Source organism: Engraulis encrasicolus, chromosome 20 (assembly GCF_034702125.1).
Source record: "Engraulis encrasicolus isolate BLACKSEA-1 chromosome 20, IST_EnEncr_1.0, whole genome shotgun sequence".
NCBI classification, from domain to species: Eukaryota; Metazoa; Chordata; class Actinopteri; order Clupeiformes; family Engraulidae; genus Engraulis; species Engraulis encrasicolus.
Window position 1 is genome coordinate 6924364 of NC_085876.1, and position 27500 is coordinate 6951863.

Here is a 27500-nt window from a genome sequence, read left to right on the forward strand (position 1 = left end):
TGTCACGGTCAAACCAGGTGAAGCGATCCCCCTCTCCCCCTTCCACTGCTGACATTACTGCATGCACAGCAGTACCCTTAGTGTGCACACATGCTTGCCCTGTACTGTAGATATGCTTCCATATTGCTATAAGGCAGGTGAAGTGAACCTCCTTCCCTTCACTAAACATTACTTGATGGTGTTTGCATAATGCACACATAGCCTGTACATAGATCTGCGTCTGCAGTGCTTTTCATTTGTGCATTGTGTATGCATTTTATATTCACCCATGGGACATGGACGTCCTTTTTTTAGATTTGCTTTTCAAATAGGTGGATTGTTGGGAAATTGTCAGATCATCAGTAAATAAATAGATCATTCAATTTCTAAGTATGCCTTTTTGATGACTTTCAAACGCAGTCATACATACTGTACATGCGGACATACTGTCAGTTTAGAAATAGTATTTCAATAGTTACCTAGTACTATACAGTCCTTTCATGTGCTGTGTACCACATTGCAGTTGATGTGCCTGTGGAGCAGACCACAGCTGTGTTTTGTTTGTTGTAGTACAGTACATGTGTGCTATAGTTGCTGTGGACATGTGAGCTCAACTGTGAGATGTTCCTTCATGCCTGCATGCCTTCTTGTCCACTCTTTTCACCAATCATAGCGGTAGTTCGCGGTCAAGCCTGACTCACATAGCAGAAATAGTTTTTCCCCATGTGTGATTCACAGTCATATGCATACACATAAACCACATTCTTATAACAGCAACAGTCATATGCATGCACAGGGCCGCTGACATGAGGGGAAGAGGGGGCCTCATCACGTTGTAGGTATTGGATGGGGGGGGGTCTGTTCATCCAAAACCCATGTCCCCGGGACAACTTACCCATTTGCACCCCCCAACACCCTCTCCACTTCCCTGTGTTCCTGTGTATACACACGTCTTTATAAAAGTAACAGGGGATCTTTTTTGCTCTGCCTTTTGTATGCGTTTCATGATCTTTTTAAAAAGAGTCGACTCCATATGAAGCACCAAAGGTAGATTGGTAGGTGTACGTACATTTACAGTATATCACGAAGGTGAATACACCCCTCACAGTTTTAAAAGATTTCTGAGTATATCTTTTCATAGGAAAGCATTACAGAAATTTTACTTTGGCACAATGATTAGTGACCTTTTAACAACATATTTAACTGCTTAAATTTCTTGTTCACTCAAAAAAAAACCAAAATACAGCCATTAATGTTTGAACATGTACTCACAAAAGTGAGTACACTCCAGATGAAAATCCGGTAGAGAAGGGGCTGTGTTGGCTCGAATGAACAAGAAATTTAAGCGGTTAAATATGTTGTTAAAAGGTCACTAATCATTGTGTCAAAGTTACATTTCTGTAATGCTTTCCTATGAAAAGATATACTCAAAAATCTGCAAAACTCTGAGGGGTGTATTCACTTTCGTGATATACTGTAAAACCATTTTTTGGAGACCAGGTAGCACAAATTAAAGTTTGCTTTCATCTCATAAAACATCACATCTCATACATACCTCTTGGGAAATTCAAAGCAAATTCAGGAACTTTTCATGAAAATGTTAACCTCCCAGGTTGTTTATTTGCCCCTTATCCTAAAGACTCTGTACTCTTTACTCTTCCACACCTATTAGAGCCCCGTGTCAACAAACCGCCGGTTGCCGTGGTTTCCCCAAAGTTCCAGGAGATCTCCTTGCCAACCAGCTCCACGGTCATCGATGGCAGCCGTGAGTAACAATCCCCCATCCTCAGTTCAAATCAATATCTAACCTCTCATCCTCCCCTTTTGCTTTTGCTTGTGGTCTCATGATGCAAAGCAAGACGTCATTGACGATAAAAGTTTCATTGAATATCTCACAAAAGCACTATGCAAAGATCATTTTCTCATTTGCAATCGGGATGTTGAATGGGGAAAAGTCCCCCAAAAGGTCTTGTGCCTAGGAATCGGGAATCAGGAAAACGTTGTCTTCTCCATGGAGGTGGGGCGTCAGCGAAGCACGAGGCCACAAGCAGAAGGAGAGGACAGATGTTAGATATTGAAAGCAACTCCAGCTCTGATGATATCATCAGTGACCGCTACAGCAAAGTTCTCTATCTATCTATCTATCTATCTATCTCTCTCTCTCTCTCTCTCTCTCTCTCTCTCTCTCTCTCTCTCTCTCTCTCTCTCTCTCTCTCTCTCTCTCTCTCTCATAGACAAAAGACAAATGCTATGAATTCGGAGATGTATAAACCCTCTGTCCTTAGTGAAGGGCGGTTGTTGTCCCAAGCTGTCAGTGTGGCAAGTTTTAGGATGTTTGCACAATGACTTAAGGTGCAGAGATCCTCTTTCTTTACCATGCGAGTGCTTATTTGGGAGGGATCAAGGGAAACAAACCGGTGCATTTTAACATCTCCCTCCCAGGCCAATCATGTCTGGATGAGCTGTAAGATCTGTGAAGATCTGCATGTGTGCTAGCTTGAAAAGGCAAAACAAATAGTAGTTTTGATTTTTGGAAGGAAACAAAAGCATCAGTTGTAACATCCGAACATATCAACTTTGTTTTGGGGAATACATAGGCTACCAGTGATACCCACGCAACAATGTAATTTTTCTAAGCATATGTCCCATGTATTATAATAAAGATGATTATTACTATTATGAATTGTATCATTAATGTGTCCTGTGACCTGGCCATCAGAGGACACAAATAGCAAAAGCATCTTGAATTGCCACATGTTTCCAATGAATAATGATGATGATTACAGTAGAAATTGTATTATTAATGATACTAGGACAAATGTCATGCCCTGCTTCCTGACTGGCCTGACAGAGAGTACGGGCGACAAGTGCATTGTAACATGCCACATGTGTCCCATTCATTATGATGATGATGATGATGATGATTGCTATTATTTAAAAAAGAATCTCATCATTCATTTTATGATCTCTCCTGGCAGAGAGTACATTGAGAGCGCTTTGAGAAGTGTCCCATATCTATGTGATGATGATGATGATGATGATGATGATGATGATGGTGACTTGTAAGATGATGATATAATCGTGTATGATGCCGATGATGATGATGATGATGATAAAATGTATTGTTAATATAATTTCCTGGCCGGCAGAGAGTACGGATGATGAGAAGATTGTGAAGTTCCACTGGGAGGAGGTGAAGGGTCCGCTGAGGGAGGAGAAGGTCTCGGCCGACACGGACATCCTCACCCTCACCAACCTGGTGCCGGGGAACTACACATTCAGGTCAGGACACCCTGGGCTTACATCTCTCAAACTGTTTCTTATCCACACACAGCACAAACAGCAGTGGACCTGTTGACTTCTACCAAAGAAGTAGAAGCAAAGATACTCTCGGTTCTAACATCATAAATAGACCGTTTCTGGTAGAAGTACTGTTACTGTGGGTGTAATTACTACAATGATAGTGTGATATTACATGGCTGCAAATATGTAAAATCATGCCACACGTGTTGTAATTACATCCATAACGGTACTTCAAGTTCTACTTTATTGTTAAGGAAATTAATTGAACTAATTCATTAATTAATGAGACCACGACAAGTTGATCAGAGTTTACAATTGAATTTCGCGAAAGGAGAGAGTGAGTAGCCCTGGAAAACATGTTCCTTGCTTGGCATCCTCGGTCTCTCTAGTCTCTCTCCTCAAACGAAGGCCCTTTTTTAATGGGCAGCACAGAAGGAATAGAAAAACACAGGGTTAACATTGTTTCTTATCAGAGGACCTTGAAATTATCTTCCTAGTCACATAGTTTTCCCTGGGGAACATTTGGAAAGGAAGAGAGCAGTATATGAAACAAGTACAGTGAATATGAAGCGAAGTCTTTGCTACAGATCATACTTATCTCTACATTTATACATCTCTGCAGTGGACTGATATTACTGTAGATCCTATTTCTCATCTCTCTTGATTCCTCCCCCACTACCATTAGGCCTCCCAAACCGATTTTTTTACTTTCTTTCATTTTCTTATTCACACTTAGAGAAATCGTATTGAACCGATATTGCTGGCAGGCTTCTCTCTCATGCAGTAAACCCACTCTTGCCTTATACAGTGTGTAATGACTTTTTGTAGGGGTATTGATCTCGTGGCTTTTCACCACTGTCAGACCCATCTAATATTCACACTTGACATAAAAACAAGCTAATGGATATTACTGAAGGGCTCCTCTTTCATGCAATAATATTGCTTTTGCTTTTAATGTGTGTTACTCTCTTTTATGTTACTGTCTTGATCAATTTCTCGTCATTTTCCAAGGCAGGGCACTAGTTCATGCTGCTTTCACCCAATGAACTTCCACTTTTTACGAGGCTGTGAGTTAATGCACTTAATTTAATATTCAGCATTTAACCCAGAATAATATATAAGCTCTTAGAGAGTATAAAGACCTGAAGTGGCACAGTAATATCAACCACAGAGTGTGTAAAGGACTTTGTATTGATACTGTGCATTAGATAAGAGCCTGCCATTTAACTCTTCAGTCCAGAGCCTGCAGTTGTCTTCGTTTTGGATTCTGTATTTTCCTGCATTTTGCATCAGAGCTGCATCTGAGTGTCCTCCAGTAACTAGTTCAACCTGTCTGGCCTCCCCAACGCTACTGGATTCTTGGTTGCTGCCAAAAAATTCTGCATTTCCTCATTGCCTGAAGGGGATTGGACATTGAAACGCTCTAGATTTTGTGTGCCTGTTTTTGTTTATGCAGTTGATGCCTGACCTTTGACATATTTTCTGGCTGCAGATATAAAATGGTGTGTGTCTGTTGGTTTGCACCTGCCTACTGTTCTAGTCTACCGTGCGTGCGTGCGTGCGTGCGTGCGTGCGTGCGTGCGTGCGTGCGTGCGTGCGTGCGTGCGTGCGTGCGTGCGTCAGTCTGCTGCTGCTACTGGTCCACAAGGCTGCGGACCACAACCAACTCCATTGCCTCGATAGGAATGAATGTTTAGTTTTGTCATGTTGATTACATGTGTCCGTACCATTTTTTTCCCACTTCCCTCTCCACAGTCTGACAGTGACTGACTCGGATGGTGCTCAGGCCTCCACCCAGGCAATGCTGCTGGTCCACAAGGCTATGGATTACAAGCCAGTGGCCAACGCAGGCCCCAACCAGGTCATCACGCTGCCCCGCAACGCCATCACGCTCTACGGCAACCAGAGCAAAGATGACCACGAACCCCTGGCCTACGAGTGGAGCCTTAGCCCCACTAGCAAGGGCAAGGTGGTTGAGATGCAGGTAGGTGTGCGTGTGTGTGTGTGTGTGCGTGTGCGTGTGTGCGTGTGTGCGTGTGTGCGTGTGTGCGTGTGTGCGTGTGTGCGTGCGTGCGTGCGTGCGTGCGTGCGTGCGTGCGTGCGTGCGTGCGTGCGTGCGTGCGTGCGTGCGTGCGCGTGTGTGTGCGTGTGTGTGTTTTGTAAGTGTTTTCCGTGATGAGCTCACGGAAGTGCTTTCTTTATATTCCCACGCTTTATGTTCCCACGGTCTTGTGTTCTCTTAGGATTTTTCTTATTTCAAAGATTTTTTTCTGGAAAAAAAAACAAATCTTTCTGACAGGTTAGGGTTAGGCATTGTTTTGGTCTAGCTTATACTGCGAGTATTATTTTGCTTACTACAAGGATTTGATAGTCTATCAACCAACTGGAGAAGGTATTTCTCAAAAAATGTCTTTTTTTAAAAGAATATATATTTTCAGGGGGTGTTATGACTTTATTAGATAGGATAGATGGTCACAGGAAGAAAGTGGGGGAGAGAGATGGATGAGAATCGGGAAATGACATCGGGGGGGAATCATACCCCGGGTCGCTGGCGTAGCTGTCTAGTGCCCAGCATGTTACGGTAGGCCTCAAAAACATGTCCTCACTGACAAGGTACGGTTGGGGATTGTTTTGGTCAGAGCACAACTTCAATTGCTATAATAATATTTTGTTTAGCACTTGGTATCAATTTTCTAATGAAAGACTTAACATAGCGCTGTGGGAATCTAGAAAGCACTTCCGTGAGTCCCTCACAGAAAAAACACTTACGTGACCATAGCACAGAAATTTGGCAAAATCTGTGACACTGACAGATTTTGTGTCCTAAAGGTCCGTGTCCATTCCCCAGAATTGTGTGTGTGTGTGTGTGTGTGTGTGTGTGTGTGTGTGTGTGTGTGTGTGTGTGTGTGTGTGTGTGTGTGTGTGTGTGTGTGTGTGTGGTATTTAGCAACTTTGTTGTGTGTGTGTGTGTGTGTGTCTGTGTGTGTTAGTTTTCTTGGCTTGTGGATATGATGTAAAGAGCATCAGTGTGCAGCCCTAATGTGATATGATGGTGTGTTATTTCTCTCGCGTAGGGTGTGCGTACTCCGATCCTCCAGCTGTCGGCGCTACAGGAGGGGGACTACACCTTCCAGCTGACCGTCACCGACTCCGCCGGACAACAGGACAAGGCTGAGGTCACCGTCATCGTCCAACCAGGTGAGACCCTGGGTACATCCGAAACCTGTGGTAGGCACTGCCCACTTACCAGTAGGGCTCTAAATGAACACCAGCCAACCAGCCAAATGCAGGTGAAATATCAGTTTGGCTGGTAGAAAAGACCAACTCACTAGCCATTTTGACCCATTCGTGAGTGTGTGTTTGGCTTGTAAGAATAACATCTACTAACTATTTTGGCTGGTGATGAAAAAAGTTAATTTAGAGCCCTGCTTACAATACTAGTATCTACAACTCAGCACCCTGATCAGTAGCTTCTATATTCAAAGTCACTCGTAAGCAAAAAAATCGGATGTAGGTTACAGCACTTTCATTTAACATAACTGGGTGCCGCCCTTGATGGCATTAATGACCATCTTTTGCTGTTTCATTTGAGATGTGATACGAATTTCCCTATGAAATAAATGGCTTTCATACAGTTTCTTTGTAAAGTAACTTTAGGAATTACATTTGCGCTACAAAATTTACAAAAGCTTTTCAAAAGCTTTTCATTGGACCTAGTGAAGGTGGTTGGTGTTTGCCGCCTTGACTGGGAAGTGCTGTGGGAAACCCAGGCCTTTATTTTCTCAAGTGATCCAAAGAAAGAACGACAATATCATCGTCTTGAAATAGAACATGGTGTGTATGTTAAATTGATATATGTCATACAATGCATGTAGAAATATTTATATAGTGGTAAGGTGTGCCTATGAGATACTGAGTAATATATCATCTGTTGATGCTGCTGTGTGACTACTTTTATTACAGTGTAGCTGGTGTCTGTTTACTTTTTCTGAAGTTCGGCTACGCCTCAGGGAGAAATTAAACTAAACATGGCCACGCTGCGACCATGGCAACACGTTCCTGAGTTGCAATCCAAACACAATAGGTGACGAGAGCTATTGTACTGCATAAACACTCTTGAAATTTTGCAATGAAGAACATAAACCATAAACAAAATACTCGCCTAGCACAGTAATTTTCAAACTGTCGGTCGGTTGGCCCTGAAGGTATTCCAAGTGGGCCTTGAAATCATTTTCTAAAAAGTGTGTCTGTGTCTGTGGCCTATTTATTTCATTTGTATTGTTTATTGGGTCAGAACATTTGTGAACATTTCAAGTGGGCCCCAGGTTGGAAATCCCTGCCCTAGCAAAATGTTGTTCTGTTTTAACCAAAGGAGTTTGACCATTTGAGGTTCTCAAACTACAGATGGTGTAACTTCAATCTGCTCACTACCGTGCCGGGCCGCGGCAGCGTACCGTGATCATTACACCCTGTGGCCAACAAACTCGGGATTTGCGGGGGGCGTATAGCACCGCTTTTGCAGAGCAGCGTCTGCTGTGTCTGTGGTCTGTTTGTGGCTTTCGTCCTTGCCCGTCCCCAGTTTTAGTGTAGTAGAAATACAGTCCAGGCAAAATTTGCATGTTTTATTTAGCATTGGGCATTTTGATTTGGGAATTGGATAATAACATGATGTGAGCCTTTACAAGACCACATGTGAATTTTAAACTCTGACTTTTTTTTTCTGTCTTGCATTCAACCAGTCTCCATTCCGTCCCTCATTTTTTCAGCACTAATTCAAGCCAGGAACGGGTATCCTCAGGAGACTGTAGTTTGCATACCTACTACAATTTTGAACCCGGTTTAATGGACAATTAAAACCGAGTCATCAAGACTGGATCACCATTGTAATTATTAGGAGTGTCCAGAGACCCAGCATGAGGTAGATCGAATTGAAATTGGCGTACGACATTCTGTCTTCAAAAACTGCATCGGCCGCTTTTCCAATTTAGACCTATACAGTTGGCCATATTCAAGAACGTTTCCACAAACCTCACTGATCAACAGTTGCTTCTTCTGTAGCCAGGTCTAAGATAACGAAAATAGCCAAAAACAGAGTAGGCTAAGAAACCGTAATGGAGAGACGGTGGAGTACTTTTAATCAAGGGCGGAGTTCGGACCCAGTTTTGAGTGGGACCGTTGTCGCTGCTTTGTGTAGCCATTTCAAGCAAGCCAGTCTGTCTCACTTTGTGCGATGTAGACAAAAAACTCATAATTGAACCACCTATTGATCTAACTGGTCACTATTGTGTGATGTCAATCAGGAACATGACCAACATTGGAGCTCTAAATGAAGTTGTGCCCCGTCATGTCTGGGAAGTGCTAGGGGATTTTACTATTGGCGGACGACATTTACCGTCTTTAAATCTGGCGCATGCCGATTCCCCTATGCAGGGTATCTACCTGTTCTACACTGTCGGTTACCCAATAAATACTTGGTAGCACTACTGTCATTATATTTTTCTTGCAACTTAGAGGCCTATTTCGGGTATTGTTGGGTGATTTCGGGGGGTTTATGGTGCACTGGGGTTTTTTGGGGCGTTGAAGTGTTAATGACTTTTGCGGCTGGGTAGCTCTGTGTATGTTGTTCCAGTCCCTCAGTTGTAGGCTACATGTGGTTTGAGTCAGCCAAGTGCGAGGGGCTCAGGTTCGGGGGGGTGGGGTGTTGTTATAATGCGTGTGACAGTTTCTTGTCCGACACTGTCGTAGGGGGGGGGGGGGCTTGGTGGCGGGAAGGATGGACTAAGTGCGTGTACTTAAGGCGGAAGACGTAAGATAAGATAGATCGTAGAACCCGAAGACCAAAGTAAAGAACACAGAAAAACAAGACCGATCAGGACATGGTGACACGGAATTTGCCGGCACACTGAGAGAGATGAAGAGCCACGGTGGAAAAAGCACACTAACTAGCACGTATGAACAAAGCGTACAAATAGAAAAAAGACTTAGAGAAGACTGAATACAAGATTTACCAAATATGACCGAATATAAGATATACCAACTCAATAACCTCACGGTCGGACCATGAAGAGAAGCAAGGAGTGAGAAGGCGCAAGTGACACTAAAAAAGGCACAGGACAAGAACAAAACATAACATCTACGAGATAGAAGACAAAGTGTAAGACGGGATATAACTTTCGTGAGTAAAGAAAAGACAAAAGTCTTGGACTACGGCCGGAAGAAGGGGCATAAAAGACTTAACAGTAGACTATTGGTGATAAAGTTCACTCCCTTTATGAGACATACAAAACGGCTACACAGTTAAGAGTCATAAGGCAAGGACGCGGAAACAGGAGGAGGAATGTAAGGTAAGACATAACCCAAGAGGACACATCAAGAAAGAGTAAGAGCAGATATCGGGCAAGAAAAGACAGGCGAGGAAAGAGACTTGGAAAAAGGGAAAAATTGTTTTAAGACCCAAGAAAAAACAACCGTAATGTGTTGAGAAAGTTGATGACAAGCAGGTAAAGCAGAATACAAATCGAAAATACTTACAAGCAATACAACAGGACCACACACGGGAGAAAACAGAGAATGAAGATAGACAAAGCAGAAGCATGAGCAGCTAACAACGCAATCAGAAAAGACGCGATAGATCTGCAATAGAAGGGAGAGAGAAAGGTTTCAGATGGCATATCTGCAGTAATAACAACACACGATGGCGACAGGACACAGGTGGTAGAAGAGACGCGCAAGAGACGGGGATGTGGACGAGAGACAGCGCCGCCGCAGATAACCTACCCCACCCCCCTCCTCACTGTGCCCATCCACCCCACGCTCCACTCGACGCACTCCCCCATACGTTCGTCCCAACCCCTCTCCTTCACCCCGTCCATACACTCTCCTAACGCTTAATCGCCCTGACCCTCCCCCCACCCTTCCCCCTTATCCGCTCTGCTCCCCCATCCCTCTCATCTGTCTCTATTCCTCAATTACGCTCCTAACTTATAGTCTAAGTGATGTCTGTTAATTATGTCTGCACTACCTATTTCAAGTCAGGAACGGATATCCTCAGGATAGCTACGGACTAATAGGTTGAAGGACGGTTTTTTTTGTGAGTTGGGCTTGTGAACATTTCATCCTTTCAATGGCGCTGTGTGCGCGATCGTCGGGATTCGGTTAACTGGGATGTGATGCAGATCATGACTATACATCTTGTTACTACAGGTGTAGCTATTCTTCTGTGATTAGGACTGCATAATTGCAGTTGACTTCGGTGGAGATGCGAACCAACTAGTATGGACTGGGGACTATGATCCTTGGAGGACTGGATAAACCTGTCGCGCCACGTCTTGTCCACTAAAGGCTGTGCAGTCCGTGCACTGCACTTGCACGTGCCCTGCTGTAACCCACCCCTCCCCCAAAGGACAAACATTCATGTTCTGAAAAGTTCAACATCGTTCTGAACATTTTAGCCGCTTTGCATAAGTTTTCGAGCAGACACTTGTCCACGGTGGACGCAAACATCGATAGGAGATAACGCTGTTCACAAACCCAACTGATAAAGGATTTCATTTTTTTAAATAAAAAAACACAGCATTTCTATGAAAATGTGCTTGTGGTGACCACAACTGCCTATGCCTATCCAGATGCACGTATAGCAACAACGAGAAAGAGAGGGAAAAGGACGGAGAGAAGAGAGAGCGAGTAGCGCGTATCTGCGTGTGGTGTGTGTGTGTGTGTGTGTGTGTGTGTGTGTGTGTGTCGGGGAACATTGAAGTGAAAAAAAAACACCCTCCCCACTTCAGCTTCAGATTGTTGGTGGTTACAAGTCAATATGCTTACCGACTATCTTGTAGCCAGTCCATGAAGTTTCATAAGCACATCGGTAGCCTATAGGCCAAGTTATCCGCACATCCATCCGCAAATTTCTGCATTGCCTGGAGTTCATAGGCTAAAACAACTTTATTTAGGCATTATTTAGCTCCCTTTATTAGCCTTATTTAGGCCTATTATCGTATTAAATATAACTTAGGCTTTAACGTTGGGCCTATTTTACTAAATACGAAGAAGGAAAAGACACGACAGACAAGTTGAAGGCTTACTGATTGTAGCCTATTACAGGCAAATCGAACATGCGCTTTATGGAACAACTAGCCTGGGGGCAAACATCTTCTTGGCACTATTGAGATAACCTGGCCATGCAGGAATTCAACTAACCTGCGGCCCACACTAAAATACTGACAGACTACCAAATTGCTGGATCTTCAGTGGGTTTCGTGGGTCCGGGGGGATGGGTGGTGATGGCACGCTTGATGTAGGCTATTTTCCCCTACCCCCTATGCACTCGACAAACAGGGTCGGGACATTCACCCACTGAATGATGAGTGCGGCTTATCATATTGCTGTTGCATAATATCGTAGCCTAATTATTCCACATCAGTCAAGTCACAAATTAGGTCTCTTGCAGTTGACCTATGCCAAATAACGTCCTCACCAGTAAGGCTGCCTAATTTCAAAACAAGGTAGAGGAGTCGCTTAGACATATTATAGGGCCAAAGTCTATAAAATCGTAGCATTTTTTTAATTTCCAATTATCCAGGCTATGTTACGATATTGATTTGTTCGCTACGTCGGTGCTCAAGGTACAAGTTGAACATAGTCATTCAGAAGTGCTCCCATTTTATTTTGAATCCTGCTTAAGTCAATGGGCGAGAGGGACGGATGAAACGGGTGTTTCATTCGTTCCCGGGACAGTGTCTACTGACACTTAAATCCCTTTTGCCTGTAAAACTGAAACTTTGGACTTTTCATACTTTCGGATAGGCTTTATGTTATAAGTTTTCGATGTAAATCGCAGGTGGTTTCATTCGTCCGAGTTTCATGAGTCTCCTGCTCTCCCCTACTGACCTAAACTGTTACGATTTAATGCGTCCTCTCAAACAGTGTGTGTATGCTGGTGGTGTGTGTGTGTGTGTGTGTGTGTGTGTGTGTGTGTGTGTGTGTAGAGTCGATCGCGGCGAGAGAGGGAGAGAGAGCGAGGCAGGAGAGGCACTTAATTCCCCGCAGAAAAGAGCAAGGCGATGTCACCAAAATACTTAGACAAATGCATCTTATTTTAGTTTAAGTAGACATCAGGGATGTATTTTGCTAATAGCTAACGCCGCACCTGGTAAAAATTGGTTCATATTGCTTGAATAGCCACAGGAGGCTTGGCTATATTTCTAATGGTTTGACGCCCGCGAGGTATCTAACTGTGGTCATCAGCGCCAGGTGCTATTATGAGAGGCAAAACTATAGCACGTTGGGCAAACATCGTTTACTCACTGTGTCCTTAAGCCATGCATATGATGAACCAGTTTTCCTTGTTGATAAAAACTCACCTTCCCGGGTGCGCAAGGTGCATTCATTTCGGACTGACCCAGATGAAATCGCATGAGGAACTCCGTGATTATGAGATGACATTGCATATATTTCCCAGCATATATTTCCCCCCTCTCTCTCTCTCTCCAAACCCAGTTGTACTTGGACTCACTTTTAACCTGCTGGCTACCAGGTGAATGCAGGACACATTGTTTGCAGTGAGCCGTGCCGTGTAGCGAGCTGCATGTGCCATCTTCACCCTAACGTTTAACCTAGACCTAGCGAGTGCAGTGTTGTAATATCACGTGGAATAAGTGCAGCGATTACCTCTGCGTAGCCTACTTAATTATGGATAGTGAGTTGTCATTTGGACTGCCTATGAATCAAAGCCTACTGTCACCATGCTCTTCCTGTCTCCCCCGAGCTTAGCAATGGCTGGACATCTGGCCACGCTCCTCCGCCTCCTTCGGAACGGATGACTGTGGGGGGGATTCACCTCAATGCAATTTGGAATTTCGGACTTGTTAGATGTTGGGGTGCTCTTTTAGATTTCTGCTTAGTTAATAAATTTATTTAAAACTCAATCTTTTGTGTCTTGGGTAGCCTATTTCGTGGTGTACAGTACTCTCCAGGGTATTTGGTAACAGGAGAGGTGTCGCTGGAAAAATGCGCACATTCTCACCTGCGACACATAACGACGTTGGTTACACTTAATTTGAGCACGAAAACAGCAATAGCGCAGTCGCTTGCTAGATGTTTGCCAATGTGACACAACGCTTACACTGCTCAAACGAAGCGCGCTTAGGTTACTGCGTGAGGTGTTATCTGCACTCTCTGTTATTTTTACAAACATAAAAAGTATCCACAGCCAGACAACAGATCTGAAGTTGCAACTATTGACGCGTTTACATCTTGCCATGCGATAATCGGTATGCTTTCGCGCTACACTCAATTTGCATTGTGTCAGAGCTTGCCACATTAATGCATTCATCCGATCATCATTAAAAAAAAAGTAAATTCATTACATTATTTAGGCTATTTTTTTATGGACTCTTCCTACTACCTGGAGGCGTGTTCTCACACAATTTATAGGCATGTTGTTATCCGCATGAATCGGTGCGTGCTGCGTGAATATGAGGCTATTTATATGCCGTCGCATCGTAAAATATTCCATATGGTAATAAAACATTTTTGGACGTCCAAGCTCACACTTTGGGAGCGCTGCAATAGGTAAGCTGTAGGCCAGAGTAGAGAGAGAGAGTAGAGAGAGAGAGAGCGAGGAGAGAGAGGAGGAGAGAGACTACCACGTGGTAAAGCGTATAGCGAGCGCTCCCAAGTGCCACCCGGCGGTTGTTTGGGTACACTGCAGCTAGGCCCGGTACGTACCGAGGTGGATGACGTGGCATTACCTCGGTAAAGGGTGTGCATTGTAGGGGGACCGACTGTAGAAGTCCAGTTACTTGCAATATAAGCCCTGTAGATAACACAATGACCTGGCTGACTCCGAATGTTCACAGTTGACAGTTTGTGTTCATTTTTACGTAATCAACATACTCCTGCTCAATGCTGGACTGTACTTTTGCTGGTCCTTCATGTTCATATTGTCAGGCGTTTCATCAGTCTCATTTGGCATCACCTATGCCAAATGGCTATATCAAAACACAACTGTGCACACATACTTTTTTTAGGGGCATTTTTGCCTTTATTTCGAAAGGACAGTGTGAGAGGTGACAGGAAGTGAGTGGGAGAGAGAGATGGGGGTAGGATCGGCAAATGACCCGGGCCGGAATCAAACCCGGGTCGCCGGCTTAGTAACCAAGTGCCCTACCGTTAGGCCACGGCAGGGCCAGCGTACGCACTCTTGATATTGGATATGTGTTCCTGTAGTAAATGGTAAATACTTCCATGTTCCTGCTTTGAACAGTAATGTGAGAAGCGTCTTAGACACATGATGTATAGCTACTGTACTGTAAATATTTGTGCTTTTCTCATATAAGTATTTTTCTGCGTCCTCAGAGAACAATAAGCCTCCAGAGGCCAATGCGGGCCCAGAGAAGGAGCTGACCCTGCCTGTGGACCACACCACGCTGGACGGCAGCAAGAGCAAAGACGACCAGAAGATCGCCACCTACCACTGGAGGCAGACCAAGTGAGTGCACTGGACTGGACACAATTGCTGGAATTACACTACAGCATAAAGAATTAATTTGCTGGAATTTGCGAATGCGAATCGTAACCAAGCAGATGCACAAGTGTGCGCTCCACACAGTCACAGAAACACACACACACACACACACACACACACACACACACACACACACACACACACACACACACACACACACACACACACACAGTATGTATATGGATATTCACAGACACGTGTGCATTGCGCGCACACACAAATACACATGTGCACTGCATACAGTCACACAGTCACACACACACACACACACATGCATGTGTATATGCACATTCACAGACACACATGTGCATGCGTGCACGCCACACACATACATACACACACACACATACACATGTGCACCGCATACAGACACACACACACACACACACACACACGCACACAAACACACGCACACACACACACACACACACACACACACACACACACACACACACACACACACACACACACACACACACACACACACACACACACACACGTGTAGTATATGCACATGCACAGAGAGACACATGTGCATGGGCGCACCGCGTACACACACACACATACACACACAAAAACAGTAACATGATATTACTGTTCCTTCATCAGAGGGCCTGACGGGGTGAAGATCGAGAATGCCAACAGCGCGGTAGCCACGGTGACGGGTCTGCAGGTGGGCACGTACGAGTTCACCCTCACCGTCACGGACGAACGCAACCTGAAGAGCTCCAACACGGTCACGGTCATCGTCCGAGAAGGTGAGGCACACATCGAAAAAGTGATTTTTCTTGCCTTTTTTTGGATAGGACGGCTTGAGAGGAGATAGGAAAGTAATGCGTGAGAGAGAGGGGAAAGATCGGTAAACAATCACTGGCCGGAATCGAACCCTGGTCCTCAGCACAACAGTCAGTGTCCCAGCCACCTGAGCCACGACTGTGGCCACCTAGTCAATTCTGAAGAACTACACATGGTTGAAACGTTGTTCTGCCATGGATTAAATGGAATAAATGTCGTGGGAGGATTTCACTTGTACTGACTAATTGGAACACGAATCAGACTTTGCCCTGCACCTTGACACAGGATGTGCTGAATTTCCTCAACTTAAATGAGGTCACATCTGCACAAGAGTGTGTGATAGTGGTGTGTGTCAGTTGACTGCTGTTTGTCTTCTACATTGTGAAACGTAAGACGCGTATTAGTCATGACTGAAGTAGGATGTTTGAAACTGAATAAACATAATGTAGATGTATACAGTTGCGTAAGTGCAGTGCGCTCATTGGCTCATATCAGTATTCCTCATATTGCTTATTTATGTTCAACATCTCGGGCCTGACTCTTGCCAAACCTTTGTGTATTTCCGCTCAGCTTTGTGAGCTTTATTACATTTTCACAAAATATGCTTTTGCAATGGTGTGTTTTTGATATTAGAAAAGTCTGTAACTATGCATACAGTATGTGCAGGTGTGCACATTGTAAATTGTGTTTTTCATACGTGCATCCAGGGCTCTAATTGGCCAAATGCTGGTGAAATTTCAGTTTGGCTGGTAAAAAATATAAACTTACCAGCCACTTTGTCCCATTAGTGAGTATGTGTTTGATGAATAAGATTTACATCAACCAGCCATTTTGGCTGATGCTGAAAAAAAGTGAATTTAGAGCCCTGCGTGCATCTCATATTTCCCCTCTCCGACGTCTGTTCTCCAGAGGTGGACAAGCCTCCGGTGGCTAAGGTGGTGTCCAGTGCCACGGTCACCCTCCCCATACGCACGGCGGTGCTGGACGGCACGCGCTCCACGGACGACAAGGGAGGCGTTACCTACCTCTGGACCCGCGACGAGAGCAGCCCAGCCGCAGGGGTCAGCAGCCACACACACACACTTTTTGTTACATTTGTCACATTACAAGTTTATACTTACAATTATTTTATAGGCCTACATATAATATTTTTTCTCACAAATGCACATAAAATGCTTGCACAAAATGCATGCTCAGGGTAAATATTTATATAAGAGAGGCAGAAGCAACACTAGCAGAAGAGTTAAGTTGTAGGGAACTTGACTTCTTTGAAGAGCTTGAAAACGCTTCACTCCTTCCCACTGGCAGACTTCTTTTATTCTGATGTGCGAATCAGAAGTTGAGTTTATTCCAGCACCTCTGGAGAGTGGACCAGTAGCACAAGGCCTTTTTCACATGACAAGTGAAATGTGAAAGGGGTCCAGTTGCTTACAATTCAACTTGTTTGACTGAAGATGACCTAGATACATGAGAAATCTTCAGACATATCTGCGTCTGTGCAGCTTTTTTTAGGTGGAACAAGACGAGAGGAACCAGTTTTTTGATGTTGCTGTCATTTCTTGTTGTCTCTGTCTGTTTACTTCCTCTATCTGTTTTTTAGGATCCTCATTTCCTTGTACTTCTACTGACAAGATATTTCGCTTTAATCTTTTTTGTGTTTACACATGCCAAAAGGAGACGGTTGAAAATAGAACGGCTCCATCCAGCATATTTTAGTTATATACCTATCTCTCTTGGAATTAGCTGAAATAAGTATTGGTTGTCATGGTGAAAGATGGCCTGTAATGCACATCTCCTCTAGTCTCATGAATACACCAAGCTAATTTAAAAGAATAAAAACGAATAATTCAGTTTATAAATTCAAGTTAATATAATTAACAACCATTATACCAAAAAATGTTATTTAAATATACTTAAATATATTATTATTTTTATCTCCCCATCGCACAACTTGATGTTCGGCGCCACTGCAGGATGTTCTGAACGGCTCTGACCACCAGGCCGTGCTGTTGCTAGGCAACCTGGTGGAGGGCAAGTACGCCTTCACCTTGACTGTGACTGACAGCAAAGGTCAGACCAGTGTGGACCATGGCAGCGTGGAGGTCAAGCCAGGTCAGTGACCTACTCCCTTAACCTGGGGTCAAAAAGCTGGTTGTGTGACTGTGCGTCAATGCAAATGGTGTCTGTGTATGCAGGCTAGGTCAGTCACCTAATGAAACACTGGCCTCAAAAAACTGTGTGACTTGTGTGTCTATGCAAAATGCAAATGATGGCTGTGTATGTAAATGATTGTTTTGAGCAAGAGGCATGGGTACTTCAAGGTGCCTTTCTCTGAACGCCTCCCAACTCACACCCCTGCCCTGCACACACACACAAACGCTACGCTTTAATTTATTATTATTTTCTTTTACATGAATAGTTAACTTCAATGTAAATTTCACAATTTCCCCCCCTTCAATGTCTTTCTTGTAAAATTGGTGAAAACTAACTTAAGAAATAGCCAGAAGGCTTTTCCAAATGAGAAATAAAGAGCTTCTCTCTTCTACCAGACTGACCAGATGAGTGAGCAAGAAAAATGTGACATTTCCGTTTCAGATCACATTTCTGTGTTACTTTGAGCTGGAAGCATTTTAGAGACTAGCCCACTATTTTCAAGGGGGTTAGTGTTGCACAAGAATGGACAAGGCTTTTTTAGGTCCCAGGCCAGCCCTGGCTTGAAGCATAGCTTTGAGAAAGAGACTGTGTGTGTGTGTGTGTGTGTGTGTGTGTGTGTGTGTGTGTGTGTGTGTGTGCCCATCTTATCCAACTCTTAGCTGCTTGCCTCTTCACAACCCACCACCTTCCCAGCTCCACCTTTTCGTGTATGATATGGCCTGGGTTATTCCTTATTATTCCTGCACTGTTCATGGGGGACTTTTTTACCTAATCATAAATTGGGTGAGCAATTCCTATGCTGCTGCTGTCCCCTGAATCTCTGCTTTCCTCGTTGCTCATGGAAAACCAAGGGACTCCTATGAATACTAGAGCCACACAACCAAATCTAATTCTTAACTATTTAATAACGAAATTGGATTCATCATTTCTTGTTTTGTTTTTCCTTGATTCTAATGGACCTGACAGAAATGGCCAGTAGCTGTGGTTGTACCACCTGATGTCTGAGCACAAAACACCTCATTGACCCATATGCTGTGTGCTGGTGGACATCATCATTTCCTTCAGGATCATCTAAGTGTCTTTACTCTTCATGTGCTTTGGTGTGTGCGTGTGTGTAGACGTGTCAGAGCACGACCTGGTGGAGCTGCTGCTGGACGTGCGCGTCTCCCAGGTGACGGAGCGGCAGCGCGAGATGCTGCTGAGGCAGGTGGGGGTGCTACTGGGCGTGCTCGACAGTGACATCATTGTCCGGGAGATCAGCGCCTACAACGAGCTCAGGTGAGACTCTAAACCCCCTCGACCTCTAAGAGGCCCATCCTATCCAGCCTGGCTATTACCTACGAGCTCAGGTGTGCCTATAAACCAGTGGGCAACAAAACAATATTCACTTGTTGTATTATTGATTAATTAATTTGTTAATTTTAAAGTGTTTACTGTAGTTTTCTACTGTAGTGGAATCCAAATTCGAATTTAGATACATCAAATGTAGAAAACGTATGTTTGGTGTTCAGAATATGGCAGCGTAGGGGGTCAAGCAAATATTCTAAGGTCCAAAAAGTTTAGGGGCCGCTGCTCTAAGCCCCCTTATCCCACAGGCCTTCCAAACGGTAGCAAACAGAGCCGTCTATTGCAGAACGTTTGCTGTTTACGGTATGCAATTTGTTCAATCAGGAAATGTAGCAAAACGTTTAGCATGCCCAATTGACCCAGATGGCTCCTCTAGTCTGCCCAAAAAACCTAACCATAGGCATATTAATTAGCCACTGCATACAGCGGGTGGAGCAAACGTGGGGGAAAACAAACGATTTCATGGGCGGGCCCAGAGGAGCCGACTGGGTCGATGACTGATGTCTACGACTTGCTTACGACTTGCTTGATCTGATGATGTGTTGTCGCTTGTCTGCGTGTGTGATGTGTATGCAGTACTCGACTGGTGTTCCTGGTCTCGGGGGGTCCGGGCCGCCCACCCCTCTCAGGGCACAGCGTTGCCATGGGACTGCGGAACAAGCTGCGCAAGCAGAAGAATGACTTCCTCATCTTCAAGGCCCGGAGAGTGGACACAGTCAGTGAGTAGATGTCTATGTCTTTTTCTCTCTCTCTCTCTCTCTCTCTCTCTCTCTCTCTCTCTCTCTCTCTCTCTCTGTCTCTGTCTCTCTCTCTCTCTCTCTCTCTCTACACCCGTCCCTTAATGTGCAGAGAGTGGATGCGGTCCAGCGTTCTATTGGCGCCTCAGTGTCTGTTGTGTTGGTATGGATACGACTGACATATCCAGAGAGCCAGGCTCATCACACAGGTGTAACATATCTGACAGGAGTGTAATATAATCAAACGTTCTATCTCTTCACTTCTCTTCTCTCTCTTTTTATTTGTCTTTCTTTCCCACTTGCTCTCCTTCTTGATCTCCCTAACTCCCTCTCCTCTCCATGATTGCCTCTCTCTCTCTCTCTCTCTCTCTCTCTCTCTCTCTCTCTCTCTCTCTCTCTCTCTCTCTCTCTCTCTCTCTCTCTCTCTCTCTCTCTCTCTCTCTCTCTCTCTCTCTCTCTCTCTCCGCAGTCTGCCAGCTGAACTGCTCGAACCATGGCGAGTGTGACTCGTTCACTCGGAGGTGTGTGTGCCACCCCTTTTGGATGGAGAACTTCATCCGCACACAGCTTGGCGATGCCGAGAGTAACTGTGGTAAGAGGAAAAATTCACACATGCTTTTCAAGAGATTCACACTCACACATTCTTGAGCTTGCTATGCAAAATTACTTGTATGTATAGTTAAGACAAATTATATGGCCAATTTTGTAAGTAATTGGAGACAAATACTAGAATTTATAAGTCATCATGGGTGCATTTCAACATGCAGACTCCCGTCCTCCACTTGTGCTTGTGGCCTCAGCCCGCCTCCTGGTCTCACCTCCGTGGAGAAAACAATTAAGTTTCCTATCTGTCTGCCTTGCCACAACAAGTTTTGGGGGGTTTTCATTCACCATCCAGTTTGCAAAAAATAAAATGACTTTACATTTGAGCTTTTGCGAGATATTGAAATACAATGCTATTATCAGTGATGTTATCACAACATATTACTTCCTGGTACGAGGCCACAAGCAGAAGTTGGGGACGCAAGTCTGCATATTGGAATGCACCCCATGTATCTGATGGTAGACCAAAGAAACAGTGGAAAAAGTTTAGCTTATGTGTTTTTGTTAAACTGCCCCCTAGTGGTTACCAACATACACGGCAGGATCACACTTGCGTCATTGCGCATGTTATTACATTTATATGTCATCCTTATTAGAAAACATATTTGCAATGTACAATATAAAAACAATAAAAGGATGACAATATATTTGATGCAACAATTATATTATTTTTTATTCAAATCAAATGTATAAAAGTCATAATTTTTGCAGCCTGTGAAGGAGGACTGCATTGGTGTTATATTTTCCATCAGGCACAGAAAGAACCCTGTATCGAACACTGTACGGTCCGGTTCTCGATTCTGATTGGTTGTTAGCCGTGGTCAATCGAGCGTAAACCTACACTTTCCACCTGAAGATTCTATGCGCGTCTAAATTAGACCCAGCCCATCTGTGGTTTGGGGGATCAGTGTGATTGCAAGGACATTTCATTCCTGCAGTGTTTATCGACCCTTGCTGAGTTTTTGTAGCAAAGTGTGTGTCTGGCAGCTCGACGAACGCACGCATGCCTAGTGACGTTGCCGGGGTAACCACAATCACTGCCTCAACTTGTAGCGGATCAAAGTAATTGTTTTAAAGTGTTTTTAAAGAAATTTGGTCAGCTATTAAGTGTAACAGTGTTAGATAAGCAATAAGCCACTTGAGTTAGTGGGTTATGCTATGTTGATAACAGGCAAGGGGACATTTACGGCACTCCGCTTCGCGTTGTGCCCCACTCCACTGGGCCGTTATTAATCGAGCATAACCGTCTCGTGGCTTATTGCTTAAGTATGACATATATAAGTGCAATAACTCATTCATTTGGAAACCTGAGGAATATACTCTAATTTAAACCAATGTTCATTTCTTGTTTCCAGAATGGAGTGTGCTATATGTGACGATAGCAGCATTCATGATTGTAGTTGCCATAGCAACATTTGTCTGGGGCCTTGTATGCTGTTGCCGCAGGTAAGTTTGCTATTACTGCTTTCTAGTTTGAACTACCTAGAGTTCAGACTTTTACACAGTTCAACAATTTTATGTGGATGTTTTTAATGGGTTGAATCTGATTTGATTTATCCCACTTTTAAATACATGTTTTAATATGTGCGTGTGTGTGCGCGTCCTATTTAGGCGTAAAAGTAGAGTGCGGAGGAAGAGCCGATATAAAATGCTGGAGGCGGATGAGCAGGATACCCTGGAGCTGCACCCGCCCAGAGCTGGTACACACACGCACACACACAGGCTCACACACACACACAGGCACACACACAGAGGCATCAGGACACACACACACACACACACACACACACACACACACACACACACACACACACACACACACACACACACACCGCAGGCATTAAGACACACACACATACACATACGTACACACACACTCATAAGGCATAAGGGCACACACACACTGATTATTTCACACACAAACACTTTTAGCCCTGAGCTTGTTAAAAAAAGCAGACACTGCAATACCCTGTCCTATAGGATACACACATGCACACATACCAACACACACAGCTCTGGCACAACACAACAAATTACACAATGAAGATACACGTTGAAATTCCTTTTTTTAATTGGTCTTGTGATTGGTCTGAGTACACCATTCCAAAAGATGGGCAATACTCTCAGACTGTTTACCATTACTTCATATAGTGTTGATGTGTGAGTTAACGTGATCCCCTGCTCTCTCTTCTCTCTCTCTCTCTCTCTCTCTCTCTCTATCTCTCGATCTGTCTCTCTCTCGATCTGTCTCTCTCTGTCTCATCCCCAGCCCGTGGCAAGGCGGCGCCTCCCCCGTCCTCCTCTGCGCTGATGCGTTCGGACTCTGAGCTGGAGAGCGACGAAGCGCAGACCGGGCCCGGCTGGACGGAGCGCGAGCGGGAACGCGGCCAGCTGCTACGGCCCCAGAACGGATCGCTCCGGAACGGCCAGGGGCCCCCCAGGGCCAAGAAACCACAGCGCGAGGAGCTGCTATAGCAACAGAGAGACAATGACGCCGTTGGTCCCCGTAGCAACAGCCACGATGGCTGGTTGATGGCTGAAAGATTGACCCACACCAACCCTCCCACCCACAACACTCCCCCATTCTCCCCATCCCCCTTCCCCAATGCTCCACTATGGAGTTGTGAATGAACAGACATGTATACATGTCTAAGACTTTTAAGGGATACATAGACCCTTCCACTGTTCTGCAGCCCTCTTCCAGTTGCACCCTTATGCTTATGGGGCTGTGAATATGGACATTATATGAATGTCTACAGCTGTGAAAGGGAGGGGTTGATGGACACAAGCACCTCCACCCACCCGACACCCCTGCTCCAAGTGCACCCCTTCAGAAGATTCTGAAGGGAGGGTTGGACTGTGGTGTGGTCCTGCTATTTTTCCAAACCTCCGCCGACTGTAATTCCCGTACTGAGCCACTGGGGGGTGTGCTCGACACCCTCCTCCACTTCCATCTGCCCTGCTCGGCCCTCCACCCTTCGTGAACTCTTGACTGCGGAACAAAAGAGAAATGAAGCCGAAAGGGAGCGGGAAGATTCTAGAGTTAGTGCACACTCTCGTGCACCAGTGACGCACGTAACTTGTCTAACCCCTCAATCCCCCCCACACCCACCCCCACCTACAACTTTCACACAGACACATGCACACAAATACTTATGGCAATGCACATACGAACGCGCACGCTCACCTCCAAAAAAAATGGATGTCGATGTCTTTTCAAGACACCACCCTGACCCCCCACCACCCCACTGCCTCAAACCCCCACTCAAACCCGCCCCCATCCCCACCGACTCTTCCTTGATGCAAGTGGCAATAGTGTTATAACACAGAACCTTGTCTTAAAGAGAAAAAAAACTAACCACCAACAATGTTTGTGCATGAGATTGTAAGAGATTGTTTTAAATCCCATTTGTGTTTAATGGAAAAAAAATGTCTGCATGTGGTTATGAAGTGTGTGTGTGTGTGTGTGAGAGAGAGAGAGAGAAAGAGAGAGTGTGTGCACGTGTGTGTGAGTGAGTGTATGGTTGTTTGCAAGTGTGTATGAACCATTTTGCTGTGAGTAACACATGACGTCTGTAACGGCCTTGTTTGGGCAGTATTCTCCCCATGTCTGTAAGTGAGGTTTAAGTATCTAGCTTTGTGCCACTTTGATCACCAGCAAACTAAAAAAAAAGGAAGATTGCGATAGGCATGTTGACCATCCTGGAGGAGGAGTCATCACAGTAAAGCTGACCATGAGGGTTGGTTTTTACCGTTGTTGATGTTGGCTATCCTTGGTGGAATGCCCTCTAGCAGTTGACCATCCTGGATTTGGTCTTCACGGTGAAGTCACCAATCCTAGATTGGATTTCAATGGTAAAAATTAACCATTGGAGATTTTGTCTCCATGACTATTCTAGAGTTGGTCTCCAATGAGAAATGGAGACTGGAATTTGTCTCCATGTTGAAGCTAGCTGACCATTCTAGATTTGGTTTCCATGGTGAAGTTGACCATTCTAGCATTCTAGGGTTGGCCTCTGCAGTGAAATTGACTATTTTAGATTTGGCTTCCTTGGTGAATCTGACCGGTCTTGAGGAGAATCAGAGTCGGGGTTGTAAATCCAAGAAGAGAGATGGTGGAAAACGCATTGTGCCCCAAATCTTAACGCTCAGTGAAATGGAATGACATGACGCTGGACTTAAATCACTGCCCTCAGCCTGTCCGACCCGTAGCCTGACCCGGGATGACCCCATGCTGCTGGAGGTCAGAGGGCACCGAACTCTCTACTGCAGACCTCCGACTCCAGAAGTCCGCCTGAAATGACCACTGTTCTTCCTCCCTCTCTCGGCCTCACTGTTGAAAGACTGTACAACCACTGCTCATCTCAGCTGTATGTTTATTTGTTTATGGTTGTTTTTTTATTTTTAGGTTTAGCCAATCAAATCACATCTCATCTCATCTCACGCACTTTGTTTTGCATAGGTCTCTTTTGTCTCCCTTTCTCTCTCTCTCTCTCTCTCTCTCTCTCTCTCTCTCTCTCTCTCTCTCTCTCTCTCTCTCTCTCTCTCTCTCTCTCTCTCCCTGTTTGAGAGATATTTCTGTGTCAGGAAGGAACGTTCACACCAGAACCTGAATAGAAAGGACAAGAGCGAACTCCCCATGGGAATTGTGCTGGGCTTTTTTTTCTGTCCCAGTGGCTCTGGGACATCGCAATGCTGTTTAATGCCACTCTTCTTGTCTCTTAAATAAAGAAGGGAAGCAGAGTTCTGGACCCGTGGTCCAATTCTGCATGTATGGTCGGTGGGAAAGTGGGAGAGAAGGAGCTGTTTGTGAAGGGATTCAGTAGTGGGTGATTGTAAGAAGAAGAAGTGGGCCCTGCCGTGGCTTAACGGTAGGGCACGGGGTTATTACGACTGCAAACTGGGTTGAATTCTGGCCCGGGTCATTTGCCGATACTTTCCCGTCTCTCTCTCCCCACTCATTTCCTGTCTCTCCTCCACTGTAAAGGCAAAACAGCCCTAAGAAATATATTTTACAAAAAGAAGAAGAAGCTGTGGCGACTGGTTAACTTCCCTGGGGGACTGGGAAAGACTGGCAAAGGCATGAGAAAACACAGACATAGCACAGCTATGCGATGAAGGGATTCCATGTTTTAGTTTTCTTTTGCATCTTACTTTTGATTTGTTTGTTTGTTTGTTTTCTTAAGTGAAGGTTTTTCACTATTGTGATCTGTTACAACTGGAAACTGTAAATTAAAAGAAACTAAAACTGTATTTCATTGGTCTTTTGTCTTCACTGGTTGTCTGGTATGTGTTAATATTCGTGACATGTTTGTGGTTTTGTATTTGTTTGGGCAAGTGTTTTGTGTAAGAGAGAGAGGGAGAGAGCGATGGGGTGAGGATAGGGTTCTGCTGTGCTAAGATGGCTCACACAGTGGCTCATACAGGCTATTTGGTGACTGGTTCAGAGAAACCAGTTTACATTAGACTGTATGTGTATCGTTTCCATTGCGGATGCACAAAAACGACTGCAGGCGGAACAATTTGAATCGACCAAAGATAGTTAACACCCAGGGGTCAGCTCAGCAGCCTAATGCAGATTAATCAACAGTCATCTGATGGCTCAATCTGATCTCTCTCTCTCTCTCTCTCTCTCTCTCTCTCTCTCTCTCTCTCTCTCTCTCTCTCTCTCTCTCTCTCTCTCACACACACTCACACACACTCACACACACACACACACACACACCCGTGCACGCAGACACTGACCATTCTGGGTTCCGATCCCCCACCGTGTGTTAATGAGATTTGGCTTCTTATAGCGCTTAATTCCACTCTTATTTTGTTACTCCCCATGCTGCATGCATATGTGAGCATGGGAGTCTCCCCCTTGCGTAAGGAGAGGAGCTTCCCAACATTGTTTTACATGCCTCGACAAGCCTGACTACATACTGCACAGGGAAGCAACTATGTCAGGATTCTGAAACTAATGCTTAACCCCTTTACGCAGAGCCTTACTGACACAGAAATTGTAATGACCATGTCTTAATTTGTTTCTTAAAGCTCTGTGTAATGTCATAGCAATATTGTTAGGCCTATAGTGTGTTTGAGTCTTTTCAGCCGACGGGCCCATCTGCACAGGGGCTACAGACTCCTGGCCTATGTGTAATTTAAGAATGCAGAATAAAATGTTTAAGGACAAACTATAGCATTAGAACAGCGGAAAATGTTAGGTAAAAGATAGCAAATTAGGATTGTCCAACAAGAAAAATACACGTTTAATTCCCAATGCATTGCTTGTAACAAAAATAAGTCAACAAAATTGAAATGCATGTTTCTTCCTAACACATTAACTATGTATGTGTTGCAAAGTATGAGTTTCAAATAAAGGCATATTTTGACTTTTCACAAGTGAGTTTTAAACTAATTTTTGTGTCAGATAAAGTTTTGCAGAATTATAGCCTACATTTCCATGAATCCCTATTCTATGGCTTCAAATCAAGCTCATGACATGCTATTGTGTAGGCCTATGCACAGATCAATAATAAGAGCAGTGGTCTTAGATCTTTTCTTAAGAACATAAACTTCCCCACAGAGAGCATTTTTCTATTCTTCCTGTTTCATCGTTTTTCACTCATTCTGTCTCTCCAGTCCATATAAGGAGAAGGAATTGTGGCCGCATGAGGGCGGAAGCGGCGCATTGACAGCTGGGAACTCCTCTTCTACTAATACAGGAAGAGAACAGCCTGTTTCGGCGACCAGGTACCTACACCCAAATCTGCAAGCACTCAACCACTGTGTGTTCAGTCTGAAAGCAGAGGTAAGACCCTGTGTCTAATTGTTGGTATCGTGTTTGCTTATATTGGATAAACAGTCGTTTCGGTGCTCCACTTCGTCAATGACATAATGCGTAGCGTATTTGCTGACATGCATCCCTTTTCGGCTAAAATCTCCGAGCTAGCTGTCTAGTAGCTAGCCATCGTCATCTCAACCAGATTCAGACGCCACTGCCCGTAAACTTGAATTTGAATATCCTCTAATTTAAAAAAGAGACACATCGATGATGGGTAGACTTCGGAGTG

General features: G+C 44.5%; 2 protein-coding genes across 3 annotated transcripts in view; both read left to right on the forward strand.

Annotated features, from left to right (window-relative positions):
* Window positions 1-25679, forward strand: part of kiaa0319l (KIAA0319-like ortholog) — a 35281-nt gene extending 9602 nt beyond the window's left edge. For both annotated transcript variants that reach the window (XM_063185269.1, XM_063185268.1), the window contains 15 exons: window positions 1-17; window positions 1652-1744; window positions 3129-3261; window positions 5038-5266; window positions 6357-6480; window positions 14638-14770; window positions 15416-15564; window positions 16511-16662; window positions 17575-17713; window positions 18874-19033; window positions 19679-19821; window positions 20309-20431; window positions 21798-21888; window positions 22054-22142; window positions 22712-25679. The exon at window positions 1-17 is cut by the window's left edge and continues 71 nt beyond it. In XM_063185269.1, coding sequence (XP_063041339.1) covers window positions 1-17; window positions 1652-1744; window positions 3129-3261; window positions 5038-5266; window positions 6357-6480; window positions 14638-14770; window positions 15416-15564; window positions 16511-16662; window positions 17575-17713; window positions 18874-19033; window positions 19679-19821; window positions 20309-20431; window positions 21798-21888; window positions 22054-22142; window positions 22712-22917 — 1981 coding nt within the window. In that variant the 3' untranslated portion in view covers window positions 22918-25679. The remainder of the gene's footprint in view (window positions 18-1651; window positions 1745-3128; window positions 3262-5037; window positions 5267-6356; window positions 6481-14637; window positions 14771-15415; window positions 15565-16510; window positions 16663-17574; window positions 17714-18873; window positions 19034-19678; window positions 19822-20308; window positions 20432-21797; window positions 21889-22053; window positions 22143-22711) is intronic.
* A 1452-nt stretch (window positions 25680-27131) lies between these two features.
* Window positions 27132-27500, forward strand: part of cap1 (CAP, adenylate cyclase-associated protein 1 (yeast)) — a 19192-nt gene continuing 18823 nt past the window's right edge. Inside the window, exon 1 of the mRNA XM_063185272.1 lies at window positions 27132-27238. The gene's annotated coding sequence lies outside the window, so the exon portion shown is untranslated. The remainder of the gene's footprint in view (window positions 27239-27500) is intronic.